The sequence below is a fragment of the Erythrolamprus reginae genome, chromosome 3 (assembly GCF_031021105.1).
Source record: "Erythrolamprus reginae isolate rEryReg1 chromosome 3, rEryReg1.hap1, whole genome shotgun sequence".
Lineage (NCBI taxonomy): Eukaryota > Metazoa > Chordata > Lepidosauria > Squamata > Dipsadidae > Erythrolamprus > Erythrolamprus reginae.
The window spans coordinates 185,167,034-185,189,430 of NC_091952.1; the positions used below are offsets into that span (position 1 = coordinate 185,167,034).

The 22,397-nt window shown below is 43.4% G+C and overlaps 1 protein-coding gene across 1 annotated transcript; it reads left to right on the forward strand.

Annotated features, from left to right (window-relative positions):
* Window positions 1–6,908: 6,908 nt before the first annotated feature.
* Window positions 6,909–12,700, forward strand: BLOC1S4 (biogenesis of lysosomal organelles complex 1 subunit 4). Its single transcript, XM_070747399.1, has 5 exons — window positions 6,909–7,361; window positions 7,821–7,892; window positions 9,203–9,304; window positions 10,569–10,703; window positions 11,714–12,700. Exons 1-5 carry the CDS (start codon window positions 7,053–7,055, stop codon window positions 11,813–11,815), a joined length of 720 nt encoding a protein of 239 aa, XP_070603500.1. The 5' UTR covers window positions 6,909–7,052; the 3' UTR covers window positions 11,816–12,700.
* The last annotated feature ends 9,697 nt before the right edge of the window (window positions 12,701–22,397 follow it).

A 22,397-nucleotide genomic window follows, 5' to 3' on the forward strand; every position in this document is an offset into this window, starting at 1 on the left:
TTTATTGGATTTGATGCAAATACAGATAAGTAACCAAATCACAGCAACAACAATACAATGTAAACAAATCTAATATTTAAGTTAATTTTAAAAACCCCAGTTTAGAAACCAATCATACATACTAGCATACCATGCATAAATTTTATAAGCCTAGGGGGAGGGAAAATGTCAATTCCCCCATGCCTGACGACAGAGGTGGGTTTTAAGGAGCTTACAAAAGGCTAGGAGGGTGGGGGCAACTCTGTTATCTGGGGGAGTTGGTTCCAAAGGGTCGGGGCCGCCACAGAGAAGGCTCTTCCCCTGGGTCCCGCCAAACGACATTGTTTAGTTGACAGGACCCGGAGAAGGCCAACTCTGTGGGACCTAACTGGTCGCTGGGATTGGTGCGGCAGAAGGTGGTCCCGGAGATATTCTGGTCTGGTGCCATGAAGGGCTTTATAGGTCATAACCAACACTTTGAATTGTGACCGGAAACTGATCGGCAACCAATGCAGACTGCGGAGTGTTGGTGTGACATGGGCATATTTAGGAAAGCCCATGATAGGTCTCGCAGCTGCATTCTGCACGATCTGAAGTTTCCGAACACTTTTCAAAGGTAGCCCCATTAGAGAGCATTACAGTAGTCGAGTCTCGAGGTGATGAGGGCATGAGTGACTGTGAGCAGTGACTCCCGGTCCAAATAGGGCCGCAACTGGTGCACCAGGCAAATCTGGGCAAACGCCCCCCTCGCCACAGCTGAAAGATGTTTCTCTAATGTGAGCTGTGGATCGAGGAGGATGCCCAAGTTGCGAACCCCCTCTGAGGGGGTTAGTGATTCCCCCCCCAGGGTGATAGACGGACAGATGGAATTGTCCTTGGGAGGCAAAACCCACAGTCACTCCGTCTTATCCAGGTTGAGTTTGAGTCTGTTGACACCCATCCAGACCCCAACAGCCTCCAGGCACCGGCACATCACTTCCACTGCTTCGCTGACTGGACAAGGGGTGGAGATGTAAAGCTGGGTATCATCTGCATATTGATGATACCTCACCCCATGCCCTTGGATGATCTCACCCAGCGGTTTCATGTAGATATTAAATAGTAGGGGGGAGAGGACCGACCCCTGAGGCACCCCACAAGGGAGTAACCTAGAGGTCGACCTCTGACCCCCCATTAACACCCACTGCGACCGACCAGAGAGGTAGGAGGAGAACCACTGAAGAACAGTGCCTCCCACTCCCAACCCCTCCAGCCGGCGCAGAAGGATACCATGGTCGATGGTATCGAAAGCCGCTGAGAGGTCAAGAAGCACCAGGACAGAGGATAAACCCCTGTCCCAGGCCCGCCAGAGATCATCCATCACCGCGACCAAAGCAGTTTCCGTGCTGTAGCCGGGCCAGAATCCTTTAAATATTCCTTTAAACTAGTGGTTCTCTACCTTTCTAATGCCGTAACCCCTTAATACAGTTCCTCATATTATGTTGACCCCCAATCATAAGTCTAGTGCCAATTCTCTTAAGCTGATTGGCAGGAAGGTCAGAGGGACACCCCCACTGTAAATGCCTAATTGGTCAGATTGTAAAAATATGTTCCAAGGTGCCAGAATAGAAGCTTTAATTCCTAACATCATGGGAAATTTGCCTTTTTCCATGGTCTTAGGTGACCCCTGTGAAATGGCTGTTCAACCCCCAAAGAAATCCCAACCCCCAGGGTTGAGAACCACTGCTCTAAAAAATAAGAAATAGAAAACATACATTAACCTTTACCTTAGATGTTGGCACCTCATATAATGGCACCTCATAGAATAGAATAGAATAGAATAGAATAGAATAGAATAGAATTCTTTATTGGCCAAGTGTGATTGGACACACAAGGAATTTAACTTGATCTGTTTTATGAATTTCAAAATCTAACCCTTTTTCATACAGATTCTTTTTCAGATTCTGAAATGATGATGAGATTGCACATTTGTCTTATTTTATTGACTTATATCTACAGCTAGCCTAATATTCTGCTTGTCTGGCTTTTATAAAACCTATGTGATCATTCTCAATAATGAATGGTATCAATTGCTATTTGCTAGCACTGCTGGACCCAGCCCCACAGCCGCTGGTCAGACCTCTTCCGGAAGTGAATTCCATAAACCAATGACCCTCTGGATGAAGAAATATTTCCCTTTATTTGTCCTCCCTTTCTTACCTAACAGCTTTAGGGAGTGCCCCCTCGTCCTAGTATTGTGTGATAGAAAAGAATTTTTCTCTATCCACCTTTTCTATCCCATGCATGATTTTATACACTTCGATCAAGTCACCCCTTAAATGCCGTCTTTCAAGGCTGAAGACACCAAGGCGTTGCAACCTGGTTTCATAAGGGAGGTGCTCCATTTCCTTGATCATACTTGTTGCCCTTTTTTGCACCTTTTCCAGTTCCATTATATCCTTCTTGAGGTGCGGTGACCAGAACTGTACACAGTACTCCAAGTGTGGTCTCACCATCGATTTGTACAGAGGCAATACAACACTTACTGACTTATTATTGATTCCCTTCCTAATCATGCCAAGCATGGATTTTGCTATTTAGCAATGAGCTGCAAAAACCACAGGTATATATACCTTATTACATTTTCACCCACAGGGATTAAAGAAGCTGCACTTCTTCCAAGCTCGCTTGGCTGTTTTGGAATTTGCTGCCCATTCTTTTCACATCCATCAGTGAATACACAACCATTTTACTAGTAAAAGTAAAGCAGTCATGCATGCCTGGGAAAAGCAGCTCCTTAAATGATTGAAAACAGATGCTTCACAGCATTCTTGTGCATGTCAAAACAACACTTTCAAAGGATTTTCAGTCCTATGAGCCATCTATACATGCACAGACATTTCTTTGAAAGCAACTTTTTGCAGTCACGGGTCTTCAAAGTATAGTACGGAGAATTCAAAGCAATAATTTCACTAGACAGTGAAGTTTAAACCATATTTTACAAGTCAAAGGGTTAACACAGTGTTGTGGTTAGCTCTGGCCCAGCTCCTGCCCCAAGGAATGTGGAGGTGGATGTGGGGGAGACATCCGCATGCTGCAGGCCTGTTTTGCTCCCAGTAGAATCTGCCGACGAAGTCTCCTCTGACCAGGGAAGCGTGAGTGACAGGGAAGAGGGGAGTTTGGCAGACAGCCCAGGAGGAGATCAGTCATCTGTATCATCCCTGGATTCTGAACAAGAATTAATGACACATCCACGCATGCGTAGAGTGATGCATAGGAGACAACAACTGAAGGATTATTACAAGAGAAAATGAGGCCACCTGTGGTTGGATGGGGCTGCTGTAATTAGTGCTACAGATAAAAGTGCAGCCTGGTGTTTTAGCCTCATGGCAGTTTATCTGATTCATTGTTTCGTCAAGATCGTGGTTTTTGCTGTTCAGGATTGTGTGTGTGGACTCTTTGGATTTTAGAATTGGATTCAATTTCCCAGTTATTGGGTGAGCAATTGGACTGCATTTAACCTGTGTTTACCAGAAAATCCCTTTGACATTTAAAAATGGAGCTGTTTCTGTTTTTCTGTTTATAAAAACTTTTGGGTTTTCCTTTTATCGTGTGGTGTGTGTCTTCCTGGACTAATTACCCTGTAATTACGGGCGGTTGAGACATGCCGGCAGAACACACAGAACTTTCAACAGTTTTATAACAGATGATTTGTTTATTCTACTTATTCATGTAAGTAGAATTTATGTAAGCATACCAATCAAGTTAGTAACCATATAATTTTCTTCATGACAATATGTCCCTTACCTGGCCTTTTAGATCTTCCATTGCCACTGTACCTGAATGCATCTCTTCTTTTGGTCATTCTTTTCCTCCTCTCTTTCCCAAAGGCACATTCAGCCTTTGTATGTGTGTGTGTTTTCACAAAGACAATGTCCTTGTGTTATTCACGAAATCAGTATCTTTGTAGAGATATTTTTACCACATTGTACACCTGACATCAACACAAATGAAGGCCTTTCTATAATTAATGTAACACATAGTAACTTATTTTTGGTATTATTTAGCTTTCTCAATTATCCTACACAAATCAACACAATGTATCTTGTTCCTCAGCCTTTTCTAAAGCCAGCTTGAACATCTAGCAAATGTTTTTCCTGGTCTCTTATCTGTGTTGGATGGTCCTAAGCCTTTGTTTTTAAACTAGCATGTGAAATTAAGGATATTGTATAATAGTTTATATACTCTGTTAAACCTCTCCTTTTTTGTACTGGAGCATAGATTGACTTCTTCCAATCAGTTGGCTATTATCTTCTCCAAATTTGCTGGCATATCTTACTTAGAACTGTTAATGATTCTTATTCTATTGTTTTGCCATGTTTCAATGGGTCTTCTCTCATTTCTTTAGCCTTCTGACTTGGTACAGACCAGATCTAACCCTATGTCACACAATTTCTGATAACTTCTGTTATTTTCAATTTTGGTGAAAGTGTTAGATTTTCTACCTAATAAGCACTCTACCATCACCCCAAATACAGTGATCCCCCGCTCTTTGCGAGGGTTCCGTTCCAGGACCCCCCGCAACGAGCGGGTTTTCGCGAAGTAGCGCTGCGGAAGTAAAAACACCATCTGCGCATGTGCAGATGGTGTTTTTACTTCCGCAGCGCTAGCGAGGAGCCGAAGATTGGGGGCGGTGCGGGTGTTTTAAAACGTCCCCGCCGACATGGGAGGCTCGCTAGCACACCCCCGAACCCCCAACCCGGGTTTGGGGGGTGTGCTAGCGAGCCCCTCATGTCGGCGGGGATGTTTTAAAACACCCGCGCGACTTTCCAATGAGTCCCGAAGACAACGCGTTTGTCTTCGGGACTCATTGGAAAGTCGCGCGGGTGTTTTAAAACATCCCCGCCGACATGGGAGGCTCGCTAGCACACCCCCGAACCCCCAACCCGGGTTTGGGGGTGTGCTAGCGAGCCCCTCATGTCGGCGGGGATGTTTTAAAACACCCGCGCGACTTTCCAATGAGTCCCGAAGACAACGCGTTTGTCTTCGGGACTCATTGGAAAGTCGCGCGGGTGTTTTAAAACATCCCCGCCGACATGGGAGGCTCGCTAGCACACCCCCGAACCCCCAACCCGGGTTTGGGGGTGTGCTAGCGAGCCCCTCATGTCGGCGGGGATGTTTTAAAACACCCGCGCGACTTTCCAATGAGTCCCGAAGACAACGCGTTTGTCTTCGGGACTCATTGGAAAGTCGCGCGGGTGTTTTAAAACGTCCCCGCCGGCATGGGGGGCTTCCTAGCAGCCCCCCAAACCCGGGTTGGGGGTCCGGGGGGTGCTGGTAAGCCCCCCATGCCGGTGGCGACGTCGCGCCGCCCCCAATCTTCGGCTCCTCGCTAGCGGGCAGGCAGGCGGCTCCTCGCTAGCGGGCAGGCAGGCGAGAGCTAGCGCCAGCGAACAGCTTGTCCGCGCTCGCTCTGGCCGCGAGAATGAACGGTGTGGGCGGGCGAAGGGCGGGCGGCAGCGAGGAGTTTGCGTGGGCGGTGGGGAAACTCCTTGCTGATGCCCGCTGCTCGCCCTCTCGCCAGCAAGAGGGGGAAGACCCAGGGAAGCCGCCCAGCAGCTGATCTGCCGGGCACCATCTACGCATGCGTGCCCATAGAAAAAAGGGCACGCATGGGCAGATGGTGTTTTGACTTCCGGGTTGAAAAATCGCGAATTACCCTGTTCGCAATGGTCGGGGACGCAATAACCGGGGGATCACTGTATTTAGTGAAAAATGAGAGATTTTAAAAACATGGCCTATAGTTTGGGAATCCAAATTCTGAGCAAGCCATTTCAACATCAGCTTAGTCCTATTGCTTCCTGAAGAAACAAAATAACAGGCTATAAAATACTGAGGTGAATCAAGTTTAAGTAACTGCTTTGTCATCTTTCAATAGATTCATACATGTACAACATTGCTGGGAAGTCAAGACAGGAAGGAAAGATGAACATCATCACTTATTGTCCTCTACCAATAGTGTTTGCTCAAATGCCGACTGGTGGGCCCTAGGGGAAGGGCCTTCTCTGTAGTTGCCCCCGCCCCTTGGAATCAACTCCCCCCTGGCCTTCCAGAAGAATTTGAAAAAACATTTGTGCCAATAGGCCTGGGGTTATTGAATTAGTCATCTTGCTCCAGCCCCTACCATTGTTTGAATGATTGGTATGATAGATTGATGTACTGTATGGGTAAATTGAGTAAAATGAGTTGAGTAAATTGAGTTAAGTAAATTGTTTTAAAGTTTTTTATAAGGTTGGGTTGTTTTAGAGTCATTCTGATTTCTGTGTTAAATATGTAATTTATACTGTAAGCCACTCTGAGTCTCAGGAGAAGGGTGGCCTAGAAATAAATAAATAAATAAATAAATAAATAAATAAATAAATAAATAAATAAATAAATAAAGCAAGCAAGCAAGCAAGCAAGCAAGCAAGCAAGCAAGCAAGCAAGCAAGCAAGCAAGCAAGCAAGCAAGCAAGCAAGCAAGCAAGTAAATAAATAAAATGGCAACTGTTACCATAGCAGCCAGCAGAGAATTCTGGGAGCTGAAGTCCACCACATCTTCAAGTACAGGGCTCTCCAACCTTGGCAACTTTAAGCCTGGCAGACTTCAACTCCCCAAATTCCCCAGCCAGCTTTGCTCCCAGAATTCCCCAGCTTTGCTGGCTGGGGAATTCTGGGAGTTGAAGTCCACCAGGCTTATAGTTGCAAAGGTTAGAGAGTCCTGTTCAAGTAGCTGCGATTGTAAAACACTGCCCTGTGTAGTATAAACTGAATGAGGGAAAAACATTCCACATGTAGTATAAACTGAAGGGGGGGGCGGTACACACACACACGACTCCCTTGAGACGGGATCTCTCCCACGTGACCTAAGCACGTGTTCATCTCAAAACACTCGCTTTGGCTCCACCTTCTATAGTAGAACGTGAATGAAAAACGCGAGCGAGTAAATCCTCAAAGTGGCTCACAATGTCCTCGCTGAGCTTCCGTACGGGAGGGGAGGTGGCAACCCTGAAACTGTCATTTCGAAGGCCTCCGATTTAAACCGCCCCGAATCAGATGACAGACGGCCGGGCGAGGTTCCCGGGAGACGGGCGGGAGATGGCGCAGACGGACGCAGCAGCCCCTTCCGTCACCGTTCCTGGGGAGCCGCCGCTGCCTCACTCCTCCTCCTCGTCTTCCTCCTCGTTCTCGAGCGGTGACAGCGGCCACGTCTCTCAGAGTCACAGCAGTGCCTCCGGCATCGGCGACGAATACGCGGCGACGGGCGATGCCTCGCGCGGGGGGTTCCTACTGGCCGCGGCGGCGGCTGACTACGCCTCTTACCTGCTCCCTTCGCCGCTCGAGAACGTCGCCTCAGCCGGGCAGGCGAGTTGGATGGATAGGGGACGCCCGCTCTAAACACTCGCCGGCCGGCCAGCTGGCCCGTCCGCCCGCCCGCTTTAAGCCAGGCTCGTCTTCCTCTGCGCCGCCTTCATCCCTCTCTCTCCCCGCATAGCCTCGTCCTTCACGACGCCGGTCATGAGGGAATTCCCTCCCCCCCCCCTCCCCCGGGTCGTTCTGTCAGGCATTCCGGCGCAGTAGCAGCGGTAACGGTTGTCACCACAGCAGTTCGACTTCGTAGCAAATGGCTTTCAATCCTAGGCGAGCCCAAAGTAAAGGCCGGCGGGAAAGCGGTTGCTTCATGCAACCGGTGGCCCTTCGAGGGTTGCTGCTTCTTGTCGTGTCCCTCCCCACCCACCCACCTTCCTCTCCCTGAGCTTGCCATTTTGCTTCGACTTAAAATGCTTTATTTTGACTACTACTACTTCCTTTTTTCTCTTGCAGATCGGGACTTTGGACAAGAGTCTTGAAGATTTATTGATCAGGGTAGATGAGTTTGTGGGAATGCTGGACATGGTAGGTATGCTGCCTAAAAAACGAGGGTGAGTTGTGTTAAGTCTGTGTGTCTAGGCTTTCCCGTGTTTAAAAGCAACCTGTGGTTGAAATTTTTTCTTTTTCTTTCTTTCTTTCCTTCCTTCCTCTTTCATTCTTCCTCTTTCTTTCTTTTACTTCCTCCCTTCCTTCCTTCCTTCCTCTTATAGGCCACTCACCTCCTGCCAGACTCTGGGCCGAGTACAACATGTAAAAAACAGCGTAAAAACAATCTAAAACCTGTAGAAAATCATTCCCCTCATTTAGTGGCTGGAACAAGGTGTTATCAATTTGCTCAATGGCTCCAGGCCTGCCAGCAAAGCCAGATCTTCACGGTCTTCTGGAAGGCCAGCAGGGTAGGGGCAGTATGGATCTCTGGGGGCAGTATGGATCTCTGGGGGCAGCTGATTCCAGAGAGCTGATGCTGCCACAGAGGATGCCCTCCCCCGTGACCCCAGCAACTGACACTGGCGGACCGAACGCGGGAAAAGGCCAACTCTGGTCGCTGGGAGGTGTGTGGCAGGAGGTGGTCCCGAAGACAGTCTGGCCCTAAGCCATGAAATGGCCATGAAATGAAAAGACTACAGTAAATGCTTTTACACAGATAATTTTAAACATCTTGACTGACTCTAAAAAGATAATCACAATAGCACTTAAACTTATATACCGCTTCACAGCCCTCTGGTAAGTGGTTTACAGAATCCTCATATTGCCCCACAATAATCTGGATCCTCATTTTACCAATCTCAGAAGGATGGAAGGCTGACTCAGCCTTGAGCTTGTCAGTGAGCAGTGACTTAGCCATGCTGTACAGTACTGCCTTTTAACCACTACCCCCTACTAAACATTTGTCGTCATAACAATAAAAGATTATGGTGTTCCATTCTGATTTGTATGCAGTCTTGTAACCTGTTTTTCATATCTGCAGCATAGTACGTTGTACTATATAGTATCTACATTAGCAAATCTAGAAGCGTTTTCAGATCCGAATTAAGTCTGGTGTTAATAACAATAACAGAATTAGAAAGAACCTTGGAGGTTGTCTTCTAACTAACCTGCTACTCAAGCAGGAGATCCTATACCTATGCCATTTTGGACAAATGACTACCGAATCTCTTCTTAAAAACCTCCAGTGACAGAGCACCAACAACTCTTAAATCAACTTGTATGGGTTGTAAACATTCATTTGGAAGATAACTGGCTTTGTATACCATTTTAAACGCATTGGTTAGATTTTGTCAAAGCTTATTCTCCATAGTTGATTAACAGTAAAGTATGTATTTTTTTTCTTTTAGATTAGAAGTGATTCTTCTCAAGTAATTAATGAAAGTGTGCCACATATTCATGCAAAGGCAATGGAAATGAAGAAGCTCTATAGAAAGATTGACAAACTAGAGGTATTTTGTTTCAAATGTCAATATTTTAGTTCCCTGTACAAGGCTAATATAAATTATTTTCAATTTATTTTTCTTTTGGAGGTAAGACCTTATAATGTCAGCATAGCAAGAGATAATTCAGCATATTGATTCTTTGCAGAGCCTTAATCATAATCTAGATAAAAAAATATTTCCAGCAAGAAACTGAAGGGCAAGTATGTTTCTATTCACACTTTTTTCCCAATGTTTTAATGAACACATGTATCTTTGATCAATGTTAAAGATAAATGTAAATTTATTTGAAAGATGACATTTTGCTTAGTCATTGAGACTCAGGTAAGACTAATATTATTATTGGCTAGTAATGTGTATGTTTCTGTCATAGAAATACATTTTTGTATTTCAAATCTAATGAATCTCTACTTGTAGTCCTTGATTTTCAACCACAATTGATCCCAAAATTTATGTTGCTAAGCGAGACATTTTAAAGTGAATTTTGTTCCATTTTAGGACCTTTCTTGCTAGTTGTTAAGGAAATCTCTGCAGTTAACCTAATACGATTATTAAGTACATCTGGCTTGATTTTACTTGTGAAAAGGTTAACAAAGGAGGCTTACATGACCTCAGGATACTGCAACCATCATAAATAAGAGTCAGTTGTCAAGTATCTGAATTTTGATCAGTTGACCATGGAGATGCTGTAACAGTTGTATAAAAAAACATACGTTCCTTTTTTTTCAGTGCCATTGTAATTTTGAACAGTCACTAAATGAAGAGTTGTATGTCAAGGACTACCTTTACTTGATTCTGAAGAATTGTCATGTAGACAGGGCTCTGTTCTTTACTGAATCTTCAGGTTTTACATTAGTTTAGGAGTTTAAAAAAATGAATCTTATGGTTCTCAGGTTACCTTTTGTTTTCAGATGTTTAATTGTGCTTTCACATTTCTAAACTAAATTGAATTTCCAGAGATCCAGTTCTTGACTAAACTATGCCTGCTATGGTCTCATCCAGTTACTTACAACCCATTTAAGTTAGCAAAGCAAATTGTAGGTTTTGAAATTTATTATGTTTTTCTCTTCCTTTTTTATTCTCACAATCTGTGATGCGATTAGGATAAGAAAACTTGACCTGAGTTGGTGATTTTTTATTTTTATTTTTTTGCTCAGAAAATTTAATTGTTCAGGTTTAGTCCAGTATTCTGATTCAAAACTAGGAAATTAAATCACTCTTTGTTAATATTTTGTTATTGCTATTAATATTTTTTCTCTTTCTTATAAACCAGGCCTTTGTAAAAATGATTGGTAGTAATGTGACTGGAATGGAGGAACAGATCATAAAGGCAGAATCAGACCTTGGAAATTTTCCAAATACGTTAAAAAAATTATTGTACACAATCAATGTGCCATCTTTTTTAAATGTAAGTTTTCTTTATTATTTATGAAAAGATGTGAAAAGAATTGAAATTGGTTTATGGAGTAAATTATAGAAACGTTAGACTTCTTTAATCTGTTTTGCAGGGACAAATCTGATCCAAATCTAGATGCATAACTTTTATAAGCTCAAGGTAGATAATTGATTATTAGGAATTCATAATTCTAAATTTATGATACATTTACCCCAAATATTTTCAAAAATAACTTTAGTGAGATAATTATTTTAATTTTCAAAGAATATAAAAATGGGGGATAAATGATTGTTTCATTTTTTCAGAGTCTTCCTTTAAATAAATACAAAGGAATTTGGAGGACAAGAAATTATCTGCGTCTGTTGTCCTCCAGAAGAGAGGCTTAGATAAACATACTGCTTTCATCCATCATGCTTCTTATTCTAATTACTACAGCATTGAACAAAGGAACTAACAATGTTTACCCAAAATTACAGCCACTTGAGTGCCCTTGTGGTCAGATAAACAAGTTGGGCAGTTGGGCTGTCAGAGGAGCCTTTCAGTGGTAGTCCCCCTCTCGCCCGCCTTGGCTTCTCTCTCTGGCGCAGTGTGTGGAAGGTGGCCTTGCGCCAGGTGTATGGGACGCACGTGCTCCTTGCCACTTCAGGGTGGGTGGGTGGGTGGGTGGGCGGGTGGATGGATAAAATATGCCTGAGGCATCTATGCAAGCCTTGCAAATGGCATAGCTCATTTCATGATTCAGAGGTTTTTCATTTGTGTTCTGCATATTGGAAAACTTCACAATTCTAGCAGATTTACTAGTGGATACATTTCTGACTTTCTTTTCAAAGCCTATCATTTGTTCCAGAAATCCCTTTTGCACATTGAAGTTTAAATGCAGTTCTAAGCTTTTCAAAATCTGCTTGGTATATTTCATATAAGATGCACAAACTTAAGAGGGACATGTTGTTCAAAACTATTAAGTTGTAGGTTTTTAAAAAGTCAGGTGCACAAGTATTTTGATATGTAGATTTTCATTACAGAAATCATCTTCATCGAGGCAAAATCAAGCCCTCTATGAGCCGCCTGATCTCTTCAAGACTGAAGACTACTTTCCGTGTCTTGATCAAGGACAATGTATGTGATTTAACTGGCAGCAGTAACATGTAAAGGAGAGTGCTATCAGTAAGATCCATGCTGGCCTTTAGGTTGTTGCTGCACTTTTTTTTAGAAAACTATGGTGCCTTCCTTGTGTTTCCCAGTTTGTCTTCAAGCATATTTACTTTGCTGCATTTTCTGTAGAAATAATATACTAGTATCTTAAAGCACAATCTAATATAAAGCCTTAAGTGGCAGCTAATTTTATCAAGAAAAGGTAGTATGTACTGTATATTATATAAACTGTAAGCAAGTCTAACACTTTTGAGATATTAGAGAGTGAATGGGAGGGACTGGATACACAGGAAAAAGGTCTTCCAGCCATTATTTTCAGCCATAATAATTCAGAAAAACCAACCTATATAATTCACCTCTGTATTTCCCTTTCTCCTAGTATAATACTGGGGTAAGAAAGATTTTACAGCCAGGTATCAAACTGTGTTCCATGGTTTTCTGGCTAGATTCTTTTTGAAGATTAACAAAATCTATATGTAGAGAAATAAGTGGGACTAACAAAATATATCGGATCTCCTGCTGTTAATCTCTGTACCCACAAGCATATTTTTGAAATAGTAGTACTTAGAAGTGCAATAAGGACCAAAATATGCACTGATGGTAATGATCTTGTGTTTAACACAGCAAGAAGAAATCCACTGGTCACTAGTATAGTAAAAGTAACTTTTTTCTTTGATGTACTATATATTAAAGAAAAACAGCAATATGCAGCTTGCTAAATTGCAAAAGCAGCTGTTTTATAGTTTTTCATGAATATTCTTTTATATAAAGTGTGAAATGTTTGATCACCAAAGCACTAATATGTTAACTTGTAATTAAGCATTTAAATTTGTAGATTAAAATGCCATTTTAAAGCATGTTGTCTATATTTTAACTACAAAGCTATCTTAAGATCTGAAATGCATTTGAGAAACTGACAAGATGGTTAGCTTTTTTTACAATGTTTTTTTTACAATGTTAAGATGGCAAGGAAAAGAAGTATTAATAGCCAAGTCCCACAGTCTTACTTGTCCCGCATACACTGAATATGCGGGACAAGTAAGGCAAGGGAGTTTTTTATGACAGTTGTTCTTTTTGTCACAGAAAGCTAGGGTCTTGATTTTTATATTTTTTCTTTTAAACTGAGAATATGACTTCTTCCAAGAACTATTCTAACCCTTATTCTGAAGTTTGCTTAACCATGATGCACAAAATGTTGATGGAAAGATGAAATGGGGTTTTATATACCATCTATGTAAGCCAGTAACCAGATTTATGATAGGGACAACTTTATCACAGGAACATGTGAAAGCTTTGTAGAATCTTAATTTGAGGAATCACCCTTTTCTGCTTGTACCTCCATCTTATTATCAGCCAATCATTAGTCTTAAATTGTCGGAGACAAATTTGCATTCTTCAAACATTTTGAATTTCAGCTTTCATTAATTCTGGCCTGCATACTTCATTGAAAAGTGCAATTCTTGGCATTCTCTGAGCTTAGTTATTTGCTTGCAAATGTTTCACTACCTATATGTATTTCTTGGAATTACTGACAAGTGTGAAAATACTAGTTCAACAAAGAGAAAGTGGGGTTAACTTGATTAGGAAGGTGCATATTTTTTTCATTTGTCCTTCTCATTACCAAATCAACATCATTGTGAATAACTTAATCAGAATTTTAGTTTTTAGGAATTTTCACTTATTAAAGGTTACAATGTAACCCATTTAAGCCTTTTTAAGTTTTACTTCAAGGGGAATACATCTATCATATCTGGTATAATACAAGTTGAAGTATTTCATTTTCAGATCTGACCATGCCATGGACGCAACTGTTCATTGTATCTAATGATATGGTAAAGTAGTAATGTCAGTGCATACATCACAAATTATTCAACCTCTCCTAAATCAGTAAACTAAGCGTAGGGAAGAAAAGTGGATCATGTGGTTTTACTGATAACCACTCAAAAAACAATTTTAGATCATTTTTCAGTCTGGCTTCTGGATTTCTCTGTACTTACTATCAAAGTACATAACTGGAGGCGAATGCCATCATTAAGATAGACTCAAAGACATCAGTAATTAGAAAGGTGCTAGTAATCCTGGCCAAGGTCTAGACTCTAGAGCAGCGTTTCCCAACTGGTGTGCTGTGGCACACTAGTGTGCCGCGAGACACAGGCAGGTGTGCTGCCAAGCTCCCCGCCCGATCTGCCCCCTCTCCTCCGCCGCCTTGGGGCGCAACTTTTCTCGCGGCGCTCCTCGGGCGAAAGCGCTCCCAGCCCTCTCTCGCAGCCCCCTGGCTGGGAGCGCTTTCGCTGCGCGAGAGGGCTTTCTCCATTCGTTTCGAGAATGCACGCCCCGCCCCTCTCTCGCGCGCGCCGCTCCCCTTTTCTCTCAGCCCTCCCTGGCTTCGCTTCTCAATCCCTCCCTCCTTCCATCTTTCCTTCCCCTCAGCCGTTCTGTCTGGGGGTCTCCCGCTCTTCCCTTCCCCGCCTCCCAGGCTTTGCCTTTGCCACCCCCACCCTTTTTTGGTTGACAAGGAGTCCTTTGCCGCATCCCGCAGTTCGCACTCGGCTCGAGGCTGCTTTCCCTGGCTGCGCTCGGAACCGACAGGGCGCTGCTCTTTCTCTCTCTCATTCTCTCCCGTGAGGCGGGGGAAGGGGAAAAAAAGCAAAAAAAACCCTTCTTGCAGCGTGCCCGCGCTCGTCCCTTCAGCAGCGAGGGAGGGAAGTCAGAGGGCGAGGGAGCGAGCGAGCGCTCTTGTCCTCGGTGCCGTCTGCAGCCTGCCTTTCTTCTTTGCCCCCGCTGAGGGACGGAGAGAAAGATAGAAAGGAAAGAGGGAGGGAGAGATAGAAAGGAAAGAGGGAGGGAGAGATAGAAAGAGGGAGGGAGAGATAGAAAGAAGAGATAGAAAGGAAAGAGAGAGGGAGGGAGGAAAGAGGGAGGGAGAGATAGAAAGGAAAGAGGGACGGAGAGATAGAAAGAAAAGAGATAGAAAAGAAAGAGGGAGGGAGGGAGGAAAGAGGGAGGGAGAGATAGAAAGGAAAGAGGGAGGGAGACAGAGAGAGAAAGAGAGACATAGCAAGAGAGAGAGAAAAAAAGAAAGAAAGAGATAGCAAGAGAGAGAGAGATAGCAAGAGAGAGACAAAGAGATAGCAAGAGAGAGAGAGAGAAAGAGACATAGCAAGAGAGACAGAAAGAGCGAAAGAGAGAATGAAAGAGAGATAGCAAGAGAGGCAGAGAGAGAGCAAGGGAGAGAGAAAGACATAGAGGGAAGGAAGGAGGGAGAGAGAAAGAGAGCAAAAAGAGAGGAAGAAAAAGAAAGAGGGATGGAGAGAGAAAGAAGGGAAGGAAGGAAGAGAGAGAAAGAGGGAGGGAGAAATAGAGTGAAATTGAGGAAGATATTTTTTTTTGGTCCAAACTTTTCTTTAGCCCCCCCCGCGCGCGCCCCCGTCCCCCCGTTCAGTGTTCCCCAGGATTTTGAAAATATGAATAATGTGCCGCGGCTCAAAAAAGGTTGGGAAACACTGCTCTAGAGCAGTGTTTCCCAACCTTGGCAACTTGAAGATATTTGGACTTCAACTCCCAGAATTCCCCAGCCAGCGAATGCGTGAATTCAACAAGGCTATTGTGTACCTGGTTTAAGGATATGATGCCAAAGACATGAAATGTCTTTTTTAATGGAGTGAAAGATCAGTGAATGAGAGGACTATCACTTGACACAAACAGTAAATGAAAATATCCCGCAACCATTGAAGTTTTCCTGCTTTTTTGTTTTGATAATTTTTGACTATTCAAAAATGAAGCAACCAATTAGAGGACCACTATGTCACTATGAACATTTGGTAAAGTTAAAAAGAAGCATGTAGAGCTCAGACATGCACCAAAACAGTGTAACTCAGAAATGTGATTTTCCTGAATAAGGTGTGTAGTTGCTAAAAGCTTGAAGAGCCTCAGCAGAAGGAAAGGTTAACACCAGAGATGATCTCCAAGTAGGGATTATAAAACATGGTAGAAATAAATATAACATATTTTCAAAACTTCCATCAGATTTTTTTAAAATAAATGCTTTTTAAATAAATGTTTTAAAACACAAGATACAGAATAAAAGTGAGTGGGAAGAAGCCCAATATATCACCAGAAAACACATAAGCAATATTACAGAATAATTCTCAATATTCTAGATGTGCAATGTAAAAGAGGTGTTGGTAGACAAGCTGACAAAATCTTGGCAATTGTCCATTCTTTGCTAAGTTGAAGAATAAAGTGCCACAAGGATGTTTGAGTCTCAGATGACTGCCCCAAACTGAACTTATGACCTCTCAGGGGCTAATACCCACTGCTGGACCAAAATCACTGACAAGTAATTCATTTTGTTACTTTGGAGAAACCAGCACATAGACTTTGAAGTTGTGATCAGAAAATAGTGGGCAAAACTGAGAATAGGCGTTGCTTACCTGAACGCCTCTTCTCGTACGATGAGCGGGTACAGCAGTCACATGGGTTGCTCACTGTCCAATCTGTCGAGGACTGAGCCTAGTCTTTAAAAAGCCTGCTGGATCCACCCCTTCCCCAGAATTGGCGAATCCGTAGACTTAGGCTCAATTGTGGTGGCTCAATAGTGTTCAACTCTCATGATAGGAAAAAAACAGGTTAAAGGAATAACCATAGTTAGAAAAGAAATACAGGGAGGAAAGTGACTGCTGTACCAGCTCATCGTACGAGAAGAGGCGTTCAGGTAAGCAATCAACGCCTATTCTCCATACTGAGAGAGCGGGTCCAGCAGTCACGTGGAACATACCCAATAGGGAAGGATTAGTTTGCCATCGTGAGAGATAACGGATTGGAGGACTCTTCTGCCGAAGGCAGCATCTGCTGAAGCGTAAGAGTCAATTTTGTAATGGAGCTGACTTTTTTTGAGATTAATGGAGAAACCATGATCTTGTAGGATAGACATGGTAATGTTGAGGTCTGAGCAGGTGCCCTCTTTAGAGGCCCCATGAATTAATATGTCATCCAAATAGCATAAAATATGAATGGGCGTGGCTCGAATGTGAGCCGCCAGGGCTCCTAGGAGCTTAGTAAAGACTTGAGGTGCTGAGGAGAGCCCGAAGGGCATGGCCCTATATTGATAGTGCTTGCCCTGGAAGGCAAAGCGTAGAAATTTCCTGTGACCTTTGGCAATGGGAATATGAAGATAGGCTTCCATGAGATCCAAGGAGACCATAAAGTCCCCAGGATGTATAGCGGCTAAGATGGATAACAAAGAATGCATCTTGAATTTCCTATATTTAATAAACAGGTTCAAATTTTTAAGGTCCAAGATGGCTTTCCATCCTCCAGAAGTCTTAGGGACCATGAAGAGGATGGAGTAGAAGCCCAGACCTCTTTGGGAAAACGGAACAGGTTGGATAGCCCTGATAGACAACAAATGTTGAATAGCTTTCTCCAATTGGATATGAGATGGGGAAGACCTGGAGGATGGGCATGAAATAAAATGTTTAGGAGGTATAGAAATAAACTCCAACTGAAGGCCCCATTCCACAGTAGCAATAACCCAGGGGTCCTTACAGGAATGGCGCCATCTGGAGGAGAACCAAGCCAGGCGCCCCCCTATGGGAGTGGAATGAAGCTCACCGTCTGGGCTTTCTGGAAGCTCTGGTCGAGGAGGAACCTCTTTGGTAACGGGGTCCTCTATCCCTGGGGTTTCTGCCAGCTTGGGAGCAAAAACGAGGGGAATACTGACCTGAGTTTCTTTGGAAAGCGAACCCTTGATCCTGTTGACGATTGGGACGTCGAAAGGGTTGGGTTTTGATGGCCTTTTTGTTGGTGGGCCCCAAAACTTTCTTTTTGTCAGCGGTTTCAGTGAGAAGGGGGTCCAGGTCACCAAATAGGTGATCGCACTTCAAAGGACCCATGGCCAGCTGCCATTTTTGCCTCACTCCCGCCTGCCAAGGGCACAGCCATAGAAGCCTTCTGGCCATTGTTGAGGCCGCTACTGACCTGGCTGCAAATCTTGATGATTGCAGGGTAGTATCAGCTACATATTGGGCCGCTGCAAAAACTTTGTTAAAATCCTGTTGGCCTCGTAGATCATCAGGGGGAATGTGCTGCTGGAGCTGTTGAAGCCATAAAAGCATAGCTCTAGAAAAGAAAGATGCTGCTGCTGCACTCTTGATAGCCCAGGAATCCGCGAAGAAACATCTTTTGAGCATTTGCTCTAGGCGGTTGTCTTTGGGTTTTAAAACCACCTCTGCTTCGCCCGGCATAGCAGCCGCAGAGTGTAGAGTCTTGACAGGTTCAACAGGTTTAGGGCAGACAAGATCTTCATAAGAAAGGGAAAGCTTATATAATTTCTTGTCCTTGGTGGTGGGGTTGAAGCCAAAGGCTGGATGGTCCCACTGCTTCAGCAGAGCATCTTTAAACAATTTGCGCATTGGAATGACCGCTTTGTCTTCCTGTTCCTCCATGAAGTATGGCAGATTTTCTTCAGGAGGATCTGTGGAAGGAGCAGACTGTTTATCTTGCCCGGCTAAGCCTGTAGAAACTCTTGCTTTAAATAGAAGAGATTTGAAGAGTTAGAATAGAAAGATCGCAGCCGGGGCTGGAATCTTAATTTGATATTCCTCATCTTCTGACAGGCACCGAAACGGGTCATCATTATCCTCTACGTCCACATCGTTGTTCTCATCCTGGGAAGAATCCAAATCCTCATTAATTGGAACTCTGTAGGATGAGAGGGAACTCACAGGCCAGGGGGCGCATGGAAGGGGACGAGAGTGAGAAGACACATTGATAGCCGAGAGCTTGGCATCAATGGCTTTAGACAAGGCAGAAAACATAGATTGAAACTCTGGAGGCAGATTAGTAATGGTTGCAGGTAAAGATGGAGATTCCCTGAAGGCCTGGGATGGGTCTGGCTCGGAGGGATCTTCCATAATGTCTGGCTCCTCTGGACCTAAGCTCCATAAGTTAGGTTGGTCTGTTTAGGTTTGGCTCATCCAGAGAGAGCACAGGGACCCCAGGGGGAGGCACTTGGGCCTGCACCTTTAAACGTTTTGCTGATTTTTCATGGATTCTCTGCAAGGCTAGGTCCCTTCTCTTCTCAGCCTGGTGGGTCTAACATTGTAGGGGCTCCCGAGGAAGAGGAGGAACAGGCCTGGGGGATATTATCAATTTCATCACCAGTAGGCGACCTTTAGATGTGCCTCTCTTGGGAAACGAAGTCATGACCTGAACAAATTACAGGGACAAGACTTGAGCCAAAATCTGATGGGAGAAGCTTCTAGGGCAATGTTCCCAAGAGGAAGGGGGCCCTGCTCCTAGGCCCAGGAGCGTCTGCAACTCACAGTCAATCTGGTCGGCACCAGAGTTTGTGCCAGGGAGTGCAGAAGGGCAGGCCTCGCTAAGCTTAATCAAAAAGTAAACCAAGGCACACTGGTTTGGAGGCATAGCCAGGGAGAAAAGGCCTGAAGGACTCAAAGCTTACTCCAGGGCCAAGCGGCAGACTTACTGGCGCCAGACAGGACACGCAAGGGCGATCCGCAAGGGCCGACAATTACTGGGCGCTGAGGGCCTCTGCGCCAAAATAAACCGCTCCGAGATTTTAAAAACGGAGGGGAGTCTAAAGTCCAGGGGACAATCAAGGGAAGTTTGCTAACAGTCCCACACCGCAGGAGGAAAAAGAGCCGTTTTTTCCCTTTTTAAATCAATCCTTAGCTTGCCGGTAAACCTCCTGGCCGAGTAGATTTACTTGTAAATGAAATCCGGCAGCAGCGCGAGCAGGTCGTTTGCAAAAAAAACCGCAGGAGCCGCACCGCAACTTCTCCCTCGGCGCCGAGCCCAGTAAGGCTGGCGCGCAACCAAGGCAGTATTAAATTTTACTTATCTGAATAGAAAGAAGATGAAGGGAAGGTATTTTGCGAGAAGAACAAGCCACCACATGTCCTGCTGGATTGCAGGACCAAGCGAATTTTGGGAAAGGGGCGGATCCAGCAGGCTTTTTAAAGACTAGGCTCGGACCTCGACAGATTGGACAGCGAGCGACCCGTGTGACTGCTGGACCCGCTCTCTCAGTACGGAGAATTACGATGACTCCATTATGTGACAGCCTAAGAGTATGAATAAGTCTATACCATATGACCCTTGCCATTGCATAGTTCATACCTACTCAAATTCAGTGTTGGGGTGGGGACATGTTTCTTATTTTAAAATGGTATGCTCCAACTACTCCAGAGGTGTTCTGGGCTTGAAACAGCTGTTTTGAAATAGCTATTTCTAACGCAGAAAGCAGCCCTTTTGTACAGCCCTTTTGCTTCCCAAAATGGAGTGCTTTAAGGGTTAGGGTAATCGTGTCCCACCAATTAGCTAAGCATCAAAACAGTATACAGTATACTAAATTACAATATAGCACAGGCGTAAAAGCTATGTTTGGATTCACAGACACCACATTGAATTAATTCTGCTCCTCCATAATCCTAGTCTTGCAAAGAACTGAACACCAGTTTGATGAAGGAGCAGATTCCTCTTACCTTTTCCTACTGGAGCCGTCACACCAAAATTGTGTCATTGATGCGACACTACCGGAGCGACACACCAATAGAAACCCACCTCTGGTTTGATGGTGATGGTCATTGTGCTAGAAAGCAGGAGACCATGAGTTCTAATCCTACCTTTGCCATGAAAGCCAGCTGGGTGACTTTGGGCCAGTCACCCTCAGCCCAATTCACAGGATTGTTGATGTGAGGAAAATAGGGGGAAGGTGGGGTGTTAGAAATATTTGCCACCTTGAGTTATTTGTAAAAATAATGTGAGATACAAATTAAAATGAAATACAGGAAACTCTTAATCAAAAGCACTACTATTTTAACAATTCAATTTTCAATGTTGGGAAGAAATCAAACAGTTATACAGTAGTTTTAAAATAACAATAGCAATAACACCCAGTAAGCTCAGTGCTTTCTGAAAGCCAAAAGGTCAGCGCCACCCATATTTCCAAAGGGAAGCTGTAGCATTCTCCTTTTCTAAAAATAAGACTTAGTACTGTATGAATTTTGACCAAACAGCAGTTTAAACTCCTCTTAGCTTAATCTTGGAATCTTACCATATTACAGAGCAGCTAGTTGTCCTTAATTGGCTGCATTTGAGGCTTCATGAAAGAACAGAAGCCAAACCAGTAAACCTTACAATTCTCTGCCATTTTAAAAAATCTTAGCTTGCAATGTGCTTAAATTGCAATTGTTTACATGCAGTTTCATCAAAGAAAGTCTTGCCAAAAGAAATGTTTTTAATAACTAAAATGCACTGTAAAGTCTGCATACAAAATATTCTCTGATAAGGTAGTAATAAGCAATGCTATTCAGATTAATAGCTAGTTATCTTCTGGGACAGGGGTCTGCAACCCAAGGCTTTGGAGCTGCATGTGGCTCTTTCATTCCTTTCCTGTGGCTCCCCATTCCTCAAAATATGCATCACAACCGCCAATGTGCGACACCGGACAGCAGTGATTTATTCAACTTTTTGACCCATCCTTTTTTTTTCAGAGTTCAAAATGCTTTTGCTGCATGCAGAAATAAAAATTTGTTTTCTCTATAGCAATTCATTGATTTCACAAATGCAACATACTATAAGTTTTTTTTATACATAGCTATAAAGATAAAAACGGATATACAGTATGCAGTGTTATCTTTCTTTTAGATGTCAAAAGGGTTTTGTGGCTCCCAGTGTTTTCTTTTTGGTGGAAAATGGGTCTGAACGGCTCTTTTGAGTGTTTACCGTTGCTGACCCCTGTTCTATGGGCTAAAGACTAACCCCCTGATCTGGAAACTCTTCAATTATCCAATGCCCAAACATATTTTTAAAAGTAGTAATAAAACTGCTATAGCTTTAATTAATAATAATAATAATTTATTAGATTTGTATGCCGCCCCTCTCCGCAGACTCGGGGCAGCTCACAACAATAATAAACAGTGTACTGTAAACAAATCTAATATTTAAAAGAAAAAAATCTAATATATAAATATTTAGCCTTACTTTTGTTTTAAAATGTCAAACAAGCTTATCTCTTGAGTAATTTTAGACATCTATTTGTAGTATCAAACCATCGACCATTATGACAGAAGTTTTCACTCTGCATTTTGAAGAAAAATAAACTTATAAATGGCAAGCATTCTTTCACGTACTGCCATTATCACAATCCAAGATATTGTGTGTCAGCCACAATGCAACATATTCCCACACTAGATTGCTGAAGAAATTGCTTTTAATCCCATATTTCAAGGCAATCTTCACAGCAAATTAGCAAAGTGTCGAGAAGTTATTTCCAATATTGCTCTTGACTATTTGTCAGCACAAGGGATTAACAGTCATGAATGCAATACCTATACTTTTCTGGAACAAAATGCAAACTAGAATGCTCGCAGCAAGCCGTAGCATTAAGTAAAGTTAGCTCTAGACAGCCATTTTAGCCTACATATATTTTTCCAATCTGGACATCTTCCAAATATATGAGCTTTACCTCACAGAATTCTCTAGCAAGAATGGCATAATTATGAATTATAGTAACATTTGGGGGATGTA

Coding starts and splice junctions, on each gene's coding strand:
- BLOC1S4 (XM_070747399.1), top strand. CDS start 7,053: ATGACAGACGGCCGGGCGAGGTTCCCGGGAGACGGGCGGGAGATGGCG. Junction 7,362..7,820: donor ACGTCGCCTCAGCCGGGCAG/GCGAGTTGGATG, acceptor TTTCTCTTGCAG/ATCGGGACTTTGGACAAGAG. Junction 9,305..10,568: donor GAAAGATTGACAAACTAGAG/GTATTTTGTTTC, acceptor CTTATAAACCAG/GCCTTTGTAAAAATGATTGG.